The sequence below is a fragment of the Chenopodium album genome, chromosome 14 (assembly GCF_948465745.1).
Source record: "Chenopodium album chromosome 14, dcCheAlbu1.1, whole genome shotgun sequence".
Lineage (NCBI taxonomy): Eukaryota > Viridiplantae > Streptophyta > Magnoliopsida > Caryophyllales > Amaranthaceae > Chenopodium > Chenopodium album.
In genome coordinates, this window is record NC_137847.1 from 4,019,861 (window position 1) to 4,036,369 (window position 16,509).

The 16,509-nt window shown below is 31.8% G+C and overlaps 1 protein-coding gene across 1 annotated transcript; it reads right to left on the minus strand.

Moving 5' to 3' along the window:
* Positions 1-4,809: 4,809 nt before the first annotated feature.
* On the minus strand, positions 4,810-6,638 carry LOC145577620 (uncharacterized). Its single transcript, XM_081635109.1, has 2 exons — positions 6,512-6,638; positions 4,810-5,147 (listed from the first exon to the last, which is right to left on the minus strand). Exons 1-2 carry the CDS (start codon positions 6,636-6,638, stop codon positions 4,810-4,812), a joined length of 465 nt encoding a protein of 154 aa, XP_081491235.1.
* Positions 6,639-16,509: the final 9,871 nt, after the last annotated feature.

A 16,509-nucleotide genomic window follows, 5' to 3' on the forward strand; every position in this document is an offset into this window, starting at 1 on the left:
TTAAATGACTTTGGAAGTGAAGAGTTCAATGATTAAGATAATTAGGAATTTAGATAGTATGTTTAAATGACTTAATTTGCAATTACCTTTTGGATCCTTGTTATTATGGTTTGACTTTTGCAACTAATCTAAACAACATTGAACATCCCGCATAAATATTTTGCTTTGTTTTTTATTTTTCTTGCTTGAACTCAGTTTGTTTTAGCTCTGCTTTTTGGTTTTTACCCTCAGTTGAATCAAAAAAAAAAAAAAATTGACAGGTATTAAAGACACTGTATAAATTTTCCCTATATATATTTGTAGAGTTGCCTTATTTAAATATTGTATTTCTATTTAAATTGTTAATTTTATATAATTGTGTATGTGTTTGTCTATTGATTTTTTTTAGGAAATCAAATGTTATTATATTAAAATCTATTCAAATGTCACCCATAAATCACTTGCTATCTTAAATTCTTTATAAATGATTTACAACTGAAAAAACAAAAATATATAATTTTTTAAAGGAGAATTTTGTGACGGTGCATATTGAGATTAAAAATTGATATGAGTGAACAACTAAATGAGCCTGTTGGGAGTTGGTCAAAGATATTGAAGTTTATATCTGAAGACTAACTAACAAAATTCTAGGGATTTTATTTTACAAATTCAATAAGGCTTCAATTGAAAAAAATTCAAAAACCGCTTAAAAATTTTCAATTAAAATACCGCTTTTAATTTCAAATTTATAAAAGGGATTTTTTAAATGAAAAACAAAAATAAAGGGATCTTTTTTTAGAACAAATTTTATGTAGGGGTTATTAGAAAAAATAATAAAAAAATAAAAAAAATCGAAAACCGCATTAAAGTATTCAATTTCATGTAATACTATATACTTAGGTTATTACCTATAATTGCAAAGGTTATTACCTTTATATGTTGACAGGGTTAAGTCGTATCACCTAATCAAAAGTACCTAAATCCTCTAACTAAAGTAGATAGGGAAGTAGGGTCGAATCCACAGGGAAACAAGTCTTTCTATTCCTAACTAATTATTATAATCTAAATTATCAAGGTAACCAATATTGTTATTGTAAAAAGGAATTAAACTACGGAGATCAAGTTCAGGGAGAAAAACAATAATAAGAAGGCCTAGGGTCACAGGTTCACCAATAATTAATATTCTGGGATAAAACATGACAATCAATAATCAACATTGCACAAATAACATGATTAACAGGCTCTCGCAATTTATCAATCAACATAGAACTAACAGGCTCTCGCAATTTACTAGATCTAAGTTCCTATTGAAAATAGCCTTTAATATCAAATTAACATCTGCTCGATTCATCAATTCAATATTGCTATACTTTTACAATCAAATCACATCTGCTCGATTCATAATCTAATTGCAAAAAAATTAAAACAATTCAACACGAAATTATTATGCAATATCAAATATCAATAATAACAAATTATCCCTTCATATTAATTATGGATCCCCATAAACCTTAGAATTAAACTACTCAGACATAATTAAATCTAAACTAAACGAAGCAATAAAAGTAGTCATGATAGAGTAAAGAAATAAAATAAATAACTGAGATTAAAAGAGAAGAAATCGTTACCAAAGTTAAACGGAACAAGAGTTGTAGAGAGAGAAAATAATACTAAGAGTTTAAGAGAAGAGAGAAAGAGAAAAGTTAGAGAGAGAAAAGAGAGAGTAACGGAAGGGAGAAAAGAATTCCCCCCTAAATTCGCTTAACAAAAGCGTATTTATACTAAGCTAGAAAATCCTAAGTTAAAACAAATTAAACGACGCTTAAAACGTCCTCCAGAAACACGCGCCCGATCGGGCAAGGCACCGCCCGATCGGGCGCGCCTTTTTGATCGGACGAAGGGCTGCTGCGATATAAGTCTTCTTTGCCCGATCGGGCGCGCTATCGGGCGGATCATCGGGCGGACACCTTTCCTCGTTTGGGCTCGTAACTTGGCCCAAACCAAATATCCTCTTTGGGGCTTAAATCATTCGGTCCAAATGTCTCGTCTTCACACAAGTCGAGCCCTTATTCACCGGCTTGATTACTCTAACCGATCTTGGGCTATGAAAGATGGTCGTGCTCCTCCAATGCTCGTAGTTGCTCCATAAAATCCCGGAAAAATGCTCCAAAGGTGCAATTCCCTACAAAACTCAACCAAAACTACGAAAACACATATCTATAACCCTTATAAAAGCCCCAACCCCCCTTACTATTCCAAATTTACTGTTCCTTATGAACAGGAAATTGACGTTTCTGCCCTCCCTTGCCCTTAGCACCCTTCCTTGATTGACCAAATTTCCAGGGGTGGTTTGGTCTTTTTGCTTTGACATTCCAAGTGTTCTGAATGAGCTGACGCGTGGCATTCATCCTCTTGGTCTTTTCGTGTTGCCCATTTCTCTCTCTTGCTTTTGCTCCTCTCATCATCACTTCTCCTAAGCATCCTCAAATTTCCCCCTTTCTCTCCTCCATTGAAGCGCACTTTGAGTTCTCCATTAAAGCGCACTCTGAGTTCTCTGATCCATTGAAGCCTACTTTGAGTTTTTTGCCGGTGAATTGGATTTTCAACTTTTAAGTCCGGCGTTTTCTGGAGGTTTTATTGTTTTATCCTTTGTTTTTTTTCGCCTGATTTCGAAATTCTAGGGTTAGGGTTAGGGTTAGGGTTTTTGGTTGGTTTTCAAGATACTCAAATCTTGATTTGCTTTAATCAAAATTCTTCATCTTTTTTGATGAAGTTGAGTTACTGGGTTCATTTCTTCTGCTGTAAATCGATTGAATTGTAGTTTGAAGCAATGTTTACACCCCATAAGAAGGTTTTTACGGATTGGTCTTTGTCGCCGAGGAGAGAGAATCAGAAAACTCCAGTGCCGAATACTAATTCTAGCGCACGAATTTCTGAAAATGGAGGTGCGATTGCTGTTAGGGATGGAGACGATCTCGAAGATTTGGATGGAAGAACTGCTAAGCTTGAAAATGAGGTGGGTTTATTTGTTAATTATATCTGTTTTATCTTAATTACTTAATTTACCTGTTTTTTTTTTTTTTTTTTTTTTTTTTTTTTTGCATGAATTATGATTTTTTTGCTCACCAGGGTTTGCTCTGTTTTTACTTTATTTTTGTGGGTCTTACTGTATTTTTTTCAATTCAATGAATTTTAGTATTTTGTGCTCTGATTTGAGTAGATTTGTAGTTTTGCTTAACGATATAAGTACTCCGTATTGTCTGAAGTATAATATTAATGAATGTTGGGTCTACTTGAGTAAGGTTGAGAATTAGTTGTTTTTTGCCGTATTTTAATTGGAATTCCCCACTTAAAAAAAGAAGAAGCTTGAAGCTGTGTATGTATTGTAGTCAGTGAAGTGTTGGGTGTAGCGGATGTGAGGTGCATTGGGTTAATTTCTTCTTCCGTTGTACCAAAATGGCGATCGACCTTGAATTATTACCATTTTTAGCTTTTATCTTCTTCATTTCGTTCTTTGTAAGGTATGTGGCTTTGTTTTAAAATTTAACAATTTTTTTCCCGCTTCTTGTTGTTAATTGTAAATAGATAATAGTGTTTTTTTGTTTTGGCAGCTGTTAATTTCATGGAGTGGTTTGATGGAGCTTCTTTGGTCGCAGCTGTGGATCTGGTTATTGCTATGTGTGAGGTGTGGTTAGTTATTGTTTCGCATTTTTTTGCGAATTTTAGTTTAATTATTGTTGAGTTTGATGAGTAATGTGATTTGGTTGATTTAATTAATTAATTAGTTCATTGCTATGTTGTTTTAGTTTAGTTAGTTAATTAGTTCATTAGCCTAATTAAGTATGTTATGTTTTAGCTTTAGCTAATAAAATTGTGAACAAAAATTAATTTCCTGTAGATTTCTATTATAAATTAATTAGAGATTAACTTAGCCTCATTAAGTATGTTAATAAAAATTTGGCTTTGGAGGTTACAGTGGGAAAGGAAATTTGCTTTGGAGACTACACTGTTTAGATACAGTATTTATACTTTGTATTAATTAATGGTTTTGTATTAATTCGTTATTTTGTGTGATTTTTGTTTTTCGGTGCTTGTTGTTTTTGTGAAATGTGGTTGTTTATTGTTTTAGTTGGGTGATTTGATGGATTTTTTTTACTTTTTGAATGTGGGTTGGTTTAGCTTGAGCTTTTATAAGGGGAATGAGGTGGTAGTACTTTTGGGATTTTGAGCTTTTATCTGCAATCATACTTACTGGACTTTGTGTTGTTAATGCTGGGAAAATGTGTTGATGTTAATTAGGTTTTCAATCAATGCCTTAGAATTTGGACTGGAAATGTACAATCAAATTGAGATCTTTGAAGTATTAGTCATCGGTTTTGATTTTTATTTTATTTTTTTTGGTTTCGCTTCACTGGTTCTGATTATGAAAAGAATGTCATTGGGTAAAATAAACTCAAGCCAGTTAAATAATGTGTGAAAGGGTTGAGTGGTAAAATTACCAATAGGTCTGGCTGACAACTAACTCTCTATTTTCAAGTTGCTCAGAAAAACAATGATGTGCAATTGCCAACATATATTGAGAGGTGAGTTCTTAAATAAAAAGTAATCTTTATGTGGTTTTCCCCTGTTTAGCTGTTTGATTTTGACTGTTCACTTTTGAAGTGCATATCAGATAAATTTTTGTTATCATTGTTAAATTTTTTTTTTTTTTTTTTTTTGAAAGAAAAGATAGCCATGTATTAAAGATTAACCGAGGTCCAATTCCGCCAAAGTGATAATACTTTGAGGGAACGGACCTAAACGAAGAAGCTCAGAGTTAGTGCCGGTATCTCACCTTGCAACGAGGTGAGCAACCGTATTACAAGATCTTTTAATGTGAGCAAAATTACATCCAACAAACAGCAAGCTATCTTTTCTAATATCTTCATAGACCAAGTGAATAGGAGACATCCCACCAGCAGCAGACTTCACAGCTTGAATGGCATTCAGAGCATCACTTTCTACCTCAATTCGATCATACCCAAACCTTCTAGCCACCTGCAGCGCATACCTTATTGCTATAGCTTCAGCCACCTCTGAGGAAGTATAATGTGATACCCTGGCAGCAGCAGCTAGGATTTGGCCCTCCTCATTGCGAATGACAACACCAAGCCCCACCTTGCTTCCCCCTAGCACATGTGCATCTGAGTTTACCTTGACCCATCCGTGACTAGGATTTGGACTTGCATTTTAGAATGTTTCTGCCAATTGCAAATGAATGCTCATATGGTATGGAGTGGTTACTGCCTACTGATGTGGGCTGAATGATTAGATTAATGTTATCATTCCCAGCACTATTTGCATTCTTTTAATGCTGATTTATAGTGGCTATTTCTTCAAAAACTTTAGTCTGGTGGCTAGAGAATATTTCCAAGATATAGGCAGTGTTATGAGCCAAGGTAATAGATTTCTTAAAAGCAAAAGTCTAAATTTAAGTAGTTGTATGACTTGTATAATAAAAAAAAAAAAAAAAAAAAAAAAAGCAAATGTCATTAAATTTTAATGTGAATTTGTGGACGTGTAAGGTTTTTCAAAATGTTGTTAAAATGTTTAATTACTTCTCATTTGATGAAAATAAATTAAATCATATCAAGCTCTTGTAAATGGATTTATAGCTTAGTTAACTCACTTAATGGATAAGTAAATAAACAGGCTGTTCTGAGCTGATATCCTGATCCGTTATGATTGATGCACAGGTAGATAGTTTAGGTCTGTTTGTGTGTACATCTTGCATCACTGCATATGATCTCGACATAAATTATCATGTTTCTAGACCTGCTATTTGCGATGTAGGAAGGACTCCAAAGTGTTTGCATTGCAGGGAGGGTGAGGGGTTGCATTTTGTACTTTTCTTAGTCTAATAACAGAAAAGTCATAAAGCTAAGGTATGAGATGAGAGTGATAAAGCACCAATCTACTGTTTGAATCTGTTATTACCTTTCTCATTTATGATTCTTCCAATAAATCCTATCTACTGAAGAGAAAATAATACTCATTTTATCATGTTTGGTGTATAGCACGGATTGTGGAACTGAAGGTTCTTGTGAGAGAAGCTATGACAGTTCAGCAAGAGTAAGGGTACACCCTTTATTAGTATGATTTCATGATGTCATTAATAAATGCTTTGAATTGATGTATGTTTCTATTCCAGGAGGACAATAGTAGTAGAAGTTGTAATGGGGTGCTAGACACAGGTAATGCATTCTAAATTCTTTAAATGTTAACTCTTGATAGTGATCTGACTAACTACATAATCAGTGATTATACGGAGTATGAAGTTTGAATATTAGATATTCGGAAATATTATGGCTTAGGCACACATTTGTATGATTGCTATTTCATGGTTAAAAAGGCGGCAATAGACATAGTTCGCCTTTACCTTTTGTTTCGATTAAAGTGTGATTAGTTTCCTATATACTAGCTGGGAGGTAGGAATTATCAAGTTATTGTGGAACATTTTGTTATTTGATATTGACATTAGAATGTGGAGTACTGAATCGCACATAGCCAGCAGCCAACATTACAGCATTTGGGTTCTCACCTTGGAAGAGCTTTAGGTTCTCACCTTGGAAGAGCTTTAGGTTCCTCCCTCTCCACGCAGCCCACATAAGAGCAGCCATAGTGCTCACGACCCCTGCATTGTTAAATAATTGGTGGAGTGTTAATACCTGATTTAAAAGTATTGATTCTTTATCAAATCTTGCGATCATGGCGTATGGGTATGGATATGGGTGAGATTTTCTCTATTTTTTGCAATTAAATTGATTATTTTGTTTTTATTTTTGTTTAATTAATTGGAATTTGGTATAATTTGATTTCATAATTATTGTTGTTATATTGTCATTAATATCTTAAATTTTTGGAAAATAGCAGCTAAATTCTTGATTATCTCTTTATATGAATTGTTTATAGCTCCATTGAATCTAGATTTTGTTGGATTATAGCCCTCATTGATGTGGTATTGTTGATTTAAAAAAGCAGGATCACACAAGGGAGCCCATACTTGATCTTCAAAATGTGAAATATCAGCTTGTGGCTCTTTACTTTCTTAGGGCTTAATTGTTTGTATTTAACATGCAGAGGTAGCTTTAATTATTTTGGAACTTAATGTATTTGTTTTTGGTTAATGTTGGTTATGTTAAATATAATAAGTGTAACTTGCTATTACACTATTACAACAGAGTTCCACTCATTTTCTGATTAAGAATAAGTTTTTTCGTATAAATATATTAAGTGTAACTTGCTATTACACTATTACAACAGAATTCCACTCATTTTCTGATTAAGAATAAATTTTTTTCTTGTAAAATACTTCGTATTGGGTTATTTATTTAACCTTGATTTTCCACTTGACTCCCATCCATCTTCATTAAATCTTAATTAAACTCATTCATATGTCCATTTTTCTAGCAAGTAAAATGAAAAAACTATTATGATAGCTGGTGGCTAATGACTTAATTGGAGGTAAAATGACCGGTACCTCCAATTTGGGTATATTGATCATTTTTTTAAAAAAGAACATCATTAGTGTTTACTGTTTAGTGTATGCTTTATTTTATGGAAAAACAAAGCAAATAGAAAATCAACAATGAAATATGCAAAATCATAAGAGACGAGTAAGTAAGGAAAGTACTTAAGTACTTAATATGGGGAATGAAAAAAAAAAAAAAACAAACAAATTGAAAAAGAGTATTTGTTGTAAAACCTTAGAAGACGGGGTGAAGTTAAAGGAGAAGGTAAGCAAAGAAACAAGATAGCGATGAGGTAAGGTGGGGTTAGAAGACACCAATAATAATGAGAGTTTATAGTAGAATTATGCTGGATTTATACATATGTGCTTTTTAGAAGAGAGACAGAGGAAGATAGAGGGGAAGAAAGTACAAACTCTAATAATAAGATTGAAATGGATAAATATTCTTATAAATGTGAAACCCAATGAAGAAAGTACATATGCAAGTAGCACTTAACTATAAACTCTCCAAATTGTTAACAAATAAAAAGAGAATAGAGGATGGAATATAAACCACTTAAAAAGAGATTCCTAAATGAAATAGATTACTAGAGAAAATAAATAGGATACAAGTAAGTAAGTAAGATGAATGGAAGATTTTTACTCTATTGATATTACAGCACTTAGACCTCTTTCGTAAAATAACACAAGAACAAGCTATTTATGTTATAATAACATAAAGACCTTTAAGATAATTGTTCAACAATTAAAACTTATAATTATGATACACTTATTGAATAGCTCGTAACAACAAGAATTATAAGCATTTTTAACAAAGATTTTGTGCTAGATTGGGGGGTGAAGGGGGGGGGGGGGATCAAGAGAAGGGTGAACAAGTACTACCTATAATTTTATTTTATATCCAATTTTTAAAATAAAAAAAAAAAGGAGAGAGGGAACTACGAGAAGAATAATTAGTAAAAAAAGAGGGAGTTTGGTTAAATAAAGGAAGGAATTGTGAGAGGTAAGCAAGTGTATATCAATAATTTTCAAAGAAAGAGTAAGTAGACAAGGTCAGGGGAAGAGAAACAAAAAAAGAGAGGAGAGCTTTGGGACAATAGAAAGAGTAGGTGAGAACAAAGCACTTTAAGAGATCATTTTTAGTATTTAAAATTAAGATACAACTGTCACAAAGGAGATAGATAAATGAGAGAAATTAGGAATGTGAAAATGAAAAAAAGAAAAACAAGGAGGTGGTTCAATGACTATTTTTATAGATTGTAATCAAAGAAGTGATAAAAATTACTTTTTTAAAAAGATTCTAAGATTTTAAAAACCATACAGGTTAAGTGTAAAAATGTTAAGGAATATGGAAAAGGAGAGGAGAACAAGTGAGGGTTGGAGAAGTGGTTTGAATTGAACGCAAGTAAAGATTAACTTTATGAATTTTGTAAAATTATAAAGTACGGAAGGATGGAGTAATGGAAGGAAGGAGTGAGGAAGAGAGATGTGGTCACTTAATTGCCAATTTTATGTGCTCAAACTCAATATTTGATACTTTGTATAGAAAGAAAATTGATCAATAATATTATAATTAGGAAAAAAAATCAACCTTAATGTAAAATTGTGATAGAGGGGGGGAGAGAGATAGAGGGGGGGGGGGGGGGCGGAGGGCGGGGGGGTGATGAGGGAGAAGGAGAGAACATTAAGGGACATGCGAGAGAGCAAGAGAGGAGGAGGAATAGAGGTATGTGTTGTTGGAGAAGAATCCAAGTTAGAGAAGGGATGTGGAAGAGAGAGGGGCCGAGAGAAAAAAAAGGGGTCAGGAAAAAGAAAAGGGCCAACGTAAAAAGGGTAGGCCAGGAGAGGAGAGGAGAGGAAAGGAGAAGACATGTTGGGAGAAGTGAGGAGTCAAGAAAGACGAGAGAGCGGACATAAGAGAGATCAGGAGTGAGAAAAAAGACCCAAAGTGAAAAGCTACAAAAAAGAGACAAAGAAAGTTGAGGAGTTGGGAGAAAAGGAGAGCAATATTAAGAGACTAGGAGAGTGACGACCATGAGAAATCAAAAGAGAAAGAACTAAAGCAATACAGGAAGATAAGGGTTGAGAAAGAAAGATAGGTCGGTAGAAAGAGAGAAGGCCCGAGAGAGAAAGAGATTGAGAGAACAAAAGAAAAAGGGAGATAGAGAGAAGGCCCGAGAGAGAAAGAGATTGAGAGAACAAAAGAAAAACGGAAATAGAGAGAAAAGGGAAAAAAGGGAGAAAGTGTACACTACAACAAAAGTGACATAAGGTAACAACAATTGGTAAAACTTTAAAAGTTATAAGTTTAATCAATAATTGATGTTTATTTTTTAATTATTGAATTTCAATTTTAATTTGGCAAATTGGATGTTGTCAATCTTCCAATCTCCCTAATCGAAACACCCGATCTGCAATCTTCTTATCGCCCCGATCGCACTACTCAGTTCGCTAATCCTCCAATGGCCTTGATCGCACCACCCAATTTGTCATTCCTCCAATTGCCTTGATCACACCACTTAGCTTGTCAATCCTCCAATCGCCCTAATTGCACCACCCAGTTTGTTAATACTCCAATCACCTTGATTGTACCACCCAGTTTGGAAAACCTCCAATCGCCCTGATCTCAACACCCAGTTTACCAAATTTCTCCAATTGCCTTGATTGTACCACCCAATTTGCCAATTCTCACATCCTTTTTATCGCACCACCTAATTTTCCAATCCTCCAAACGCTCTTATCTTAACACCCAATTTGTCAATCTTCTAATCACCCTGATCACAATACCCAGTTTAAATTTACGAGGTGAATGTATGTATAGTGTTACAAAAGAATATAAGCCGTAATATTTGACTCCTAAAGCTGGAATGTCGTGACTCCTGAATATATTTCATTTAGCAACTCGGAATTATCAACCACTAATGCTTAGATGAATAAGTCATGTAAGCCTCAGCATAGCTCAACCTTCTATATAAATAAACAATCTATAGCATTTAATGTTAATCAATCAATTTTATTCATAGTCTCCATTAATATTCCTATTGACTATATATTTCATTGACACTTTACTAACCAAGGTTGGTATTGTATTAAGTGAATGTTGACTCAATGTGTAATTGTTACATGAAAATTGAAACACCAATAGATTTGTTGCACAATAAGAAATTGAATTCATTTAATTCAGTCAACACAAACAATTGGTAAAACTTTCAAAGTTATAAGGTTAATCGATAATTGAAGTTTATTTTTCAATCATTAAATTTCAATTTTAATTTGGCAAATTGGATGTTGCCAATCTTCTAATCTCCCTAATCGCAACACTCAACTTACAATCCTCCAATCTCCCTAATCGCACTACTCAACTTTTAAAGTCATTCCTCTAATTGCCTTGATCGCACCACTTAGTTTGCTAATTCTCCAATCTCCCTGATCGCACCAGTTTTTCAATCCTCCAATCACCTTGATTACACCACCCAGTTTGTCAATCCTATAATGGCCCTGATCTCAACACTCAGTTTACAAATCCTCCAATTGCCTTGATTGTACCACATAGTTTGCCAATCCTCACATCCCCATCATTGCACCACACCCAGTTTTCCAATCCTCCAAACGCTATGATCATAACATCCAGTTTTCGAATCTTCTAATCTCCTTAATCATAACAACCAATTAAAATTTATGAGAAGAATGTATGTATAGTGTTACAAAAGAATAAAACCCTTTTGATATTTGATTCCTAAAGCTGAAAGGTCTTAGATATTTGACTCCTGAATATATTTCATATGGCAACTCAGAATTATCAATCACTAATGCTTAGATGAATAAGTCATGCTCAACATAGCTCAACCTGCTATATAAATAAACAATTTATAACATTCAACATTAATCAATCAGTTTTAGTCACAGACTTACAATCACCATTAATATTCTTAATGACTATTTCATTGACTCTTAACTAACCTAGGTTGGTATTGTATTAAGTAAATGTTGACTGGAAGTGCAACTGCAACATGTAAGTTGAAACATCAATAAATTTGTTGCATAATAAGAAATTGAATTCATTCAAATTAATAAACACGCCCCAAAATAACATGTTTCCAAACAATACTAATTGTTCACAATATATGTATATATATATATATATATATATATATATACATATATATATATATATGTACCAATTACATGAACACATAAACAACAACTAATTACACACTAATCACCGAAGCGAAATCACCATTGGGGGACCGCGCGCGTAGCGCGCGGGCCAACAACTAGTTAGTAATAAAAGTGGCTCTAAAGAGCCAAAAACACTACTAATTATGACCAAGGGACGGGGGTAAAATACTATATAAAATAGACATATCATATGTAAAACTAAATTCTGATTTGTTGAATTAAAAATAATACATTATAGCTAATAAATTAAAATTCCATTTTACTAAAAAAAATTTAAATCCATAAAGTAAATACCATGAGAATTAATTAGCTCATAGAAGTCCTATGCATGATAAAATGATGAGTTTACAATTTGTTTGCAATTGATGTAGCTCTACGGTTGTTTAACCGTAATTTTTACCATTACTATTAAAGGTTAATGTTTTAAAATATCAAAATACCTTATTTTTTAAATTATGTATATATGAAACTAGTTTTAGTCGACATCATTAAAAAAAAAAACAATGTAACAAAAATATACGTGATCTATGTAACTAGTTAAAAAAAAAGGCGTATGTTACATACAAATCTAATCCGAAAATTTGTTTGTCATTGGAGTTGGATTGGAGTAGGGCTTATGTTGATTAATATATGTAATCTATAATATTATTTATTGAAAAAGTACGAGTATAAATGAACAGAGCCGATCAATAACTTACTCGGGTTCAAGCTCGGTTGAAGCTTGTTCATTTTCTCATATGAAATCTCGGGATCGTGCATGGACTCGCCTAAGTTAAATGAACATGAACATAACCAAGGTAATACTCGGCTTAGTTAATATACACCTCTATGAATTGAACAAGCATTAAAGGTTAGCCATTACTCCCATCGTTTCATAATGCTCGCAAAACTTTCCGTTTTCATCCGTTTAATAATAATTGCAATATTTCCTTATTTTATAATGACCTACAATTACTTTCTATTTCTATCAACCCCTTTTACACTATTTTTTATTACTACATTTCTTTCTCCTACTAACAATTAAATATATCTCTAGTAACCATACTTTATATCAAACAATTCTCCTTCTGGTCACAACCCTATAATTTTCCAAAAACTTTTAGCCAATCCCACGTTTGCGATTATTATGAAACATATGGAGTATTTATTTTCTAACAATATATAAGTATATTATAGTATAGTGTGAGAAAGTATATCATAATCTAATATTTTGTCACTTCCATATTATAATAAGGTTAATACCAGAATATAAAAAACATTGTTTTCCTATGTAGTGACCAAACCTAGTTTAAGTCATTACCTAATCCACAAACAAATTCGAGAAAACTTAATTATATTTATCGGATCAAACAGGGGTTGCAAACAAAAAAAGAATGCGACAACTTCATCTTCTACAAACTTGATACTCCTTGTTCTTTGACAAAATTATTGCACAATTTGAGTCCACATAAATCATATTTCCGAACCATTGAAAGAGGAATTCTTTCTTTGCAAATACTTATGAACAATATTAATTTTCTAACAATATATAAGTATATTATATTATAGAATGAGAAAGTATATCATAATTTAATATTTTGTCACGTCCATAATATAATAAGGTTAATACCATAATATAAAAAAGACTGTTTTCCTATGTAATGACCAAAGATAGTTTAAGTCATTACCTAACCCACAAACAATTTCGAGAAAACTTAATTACATTTATCAGATCAAACAGGGGTTGCGGTAGGTAAAAAAATGCGACCACTTCATCTTCTACAAACTTAATACTCCTTGTTCTTTGACAAAATTGCACAATTTGAGTCCACATAAATTATATTTTCGAACCATTTAAAGCGGAATTTGTCCTTTGCAAATACTTATAAAAGAGATTGTTATTGAGATTTTTTTACGAACGAAAACCTAAAAACAAAAACTGCAAAAAAAATAATGCAAAAACACAATTTGTTTTCGAATTTTTATCACGATTTTAGTTGGGTTTTGCAAATTTATCAACAACGAACATTGAATTTAGGAATGGGGGGCTAATCTATGACATGATTGATGAACAATGATGAACGATGATGAACGAACAATGATGAACGATGATGATGAACGATATGATCGAACGATGATGATCAAACAACGATGAACGATGATGATCGAACAATGATGAACGATGATCGAACAATGGTGAACAATGAACGATGAACGATGATGAACAATGACAATCGAAGAATGATGAACGATGGTTTCTAATTATAATTATAAATTTGAAAATAAATTTATATTATAAAAATAGATTTTCATAATTTATAATGATGTATTTCTAAAAAAAAAATACATGTATTAAAAAGAATACATAAAAGAATACAATTTTAATACATTGTGGGCATTAAAAATAATTCAAAATGAAAATAAAAATACAAAATATAAGTCAATTAAATCTTGCCACATCAGCAAATTGTGGTGTCATTTTTAAAGAATGACACTGTAGAAAAATTATCAATTTTTACTACAGCAAAAAGTCAAAGGATTTTTATGTCTTAAGATTGAACGTAGGATTTATTCTTACTGTATGGCTTCTTAATATATAAAAGGGGGAAAAAATTGTTGATTAAGGTAATTAAGTATTCCGTAATTTATATATAATACTATCTCCATTAATTATTATGTGCAACTATTGAGTATTAGTTATGAGATATAAAAAGTATTAAACTTGTACATAATAATTAAAGGATATAGTTCAATAATTTGACTTTATTACTCGTATTATATATAGCTAGTAGCCTTTTTTTTTTTTTTTTTTTTTTTTTTTGGGACTTGCAAGAGGATACTTACTTCCGCCACGTCAAATTTACGTAGAATAGCATTTTTTTATGGCAACACGGTTTAGGACATAGCTAAAAAAAATTAAAATAAAATAAACTAAAAAAAGCTAATTGTGGAGCATACAATATTGTGTTGTTGGTCCCTCCTTTTCCTCTCTGAAATGGTGGAAAATCTAAGACCAACTATAGACAAGATTACGTTTTATTTTTTGTTTGTTTGTTTTCTTTATCTTTATGAATTATGAAGCTAGTTTTTTCATTTTTAAAGTTAATAATTATTAATTTCCAATTTCTCATGCATTGCATGGTGGATGTTATTTAACACGTTTTCATGTCGTCAAACTTATATTAAAATAATTAGCTATTAAAACTAATGGAATTGAATCTATATATTATATACTCTCAAAATAGAAGCAAATAAAATCCCAAAATAATCTTTGCTCAATCCAAGATATTACTAGGTAGAAATTAATTTTGTTACTTGACGAAAAAAAACAAAGGCTAGTGTATGTATGTCTGTGATTAGGACTGGTGTTACAGTATTAATTTGGTAATTATTGGCTTAAAAAGAAGAAATAAAGATGTTGTAATTATTTCATAACTTTTGATACTCCATTTACTCATAGGGAATCGATTAAAGAAGAAACTTGATACCCCATTAAAGAAATAATAAAGATGTATGAGGTACAATAATTCTCCGTATTTTGTACGGAAAAAGGCATACAAAGCTTTAAGGGCTATGTATATTTAACAGTATAAGAAGCTTAAAAAAGAGAGCATTAATGAAATATAAACATTACTTATACTAATTTACGCGTATTTTTATCATGCATTCCTAAATTAATACGGAGTGCTAAATAAAGAAAGATATTTAATGTTTTTATTTGTAGCCCTTAGGGCTACATAAAGAATTACATTTTTTTAGCACCATTGTCACTTTACGAGTTTACGCTAATCAATGCAATTCTTTGGTCATCAATATCTTTAACTATATCTATACTATATATTAAAAGGTGTTTCCAAGTTTGTGTATGTGTCACGTGTATCCTTTCTCACATATATATTACACCACATCATCATTTAACTACCATTAACATCATCCACATAATCATTCAATGATCTAAATTAAAAATGCATACAAAGAGATTCAAACCAAAAACCTCTTAATTTGAATGAAAACAACATGTATTACCATCTAAGCTAGAATAAATCATGTTCTACTAATTCACATTTATACCTAAATACAAGTATTAGAATGTAAAATAAAAACAAAATAAATCCAAAAATAAGTTGTTTTTCTCATTGTATTCTAATTTACCCACAACATAAAAGTTAACAAGACTTTTAAAGCATCTAATATAAAAATGAAATTATTTAAATTATCACCCGAAGCGAAGCCCGGGTCACATACCAATTTAATATTTGAAAAGTAGATGCTGAGACGAATTTAACGAGATTTTATATGACTATATTTTCTCTTACATATAAATCTCAAAAGATGGTCAAGGAAGGTGGTGTGGGATACAGTGTAAAAGTAAAAATGATGCAATTAAATATATAACAAAAAAAAAAAAAAAAAAAAAAAAAACTGCGGATTACTTGAGTAAGGGTATAAAGGTCTCTCCACACAATATGTTGGCGTTTTGATCTTATTGATATTTAGCGATTTACTTAAAAATTGATCATTCGTATTTCAAAAGTAGAAATCAAGATTAATCTAGCTAATAGTGATACCATACTTTTAATTCATTCCTTTCACGAAAAAAATCAGCAAAAATAGAGATTGGATATGATGATTTGTGAATTAAATAGCGTAGATTGTTACCCCGTATTATATTCACAAATTCTTATATGTGGCTAGCCACAAAGTGTGGTCGCTTCACATATAAGACGATTAATTAAATATTAAGGGTCATGGTAATAAGCAAGAGGGGTTACCTTGATGCATATGAGGTTACTTTAATGGGAAAATAGGATTATTCTTATAAATAAGTGGAGTTGCTCTTCATTAGTACGTCAAAATAAAAG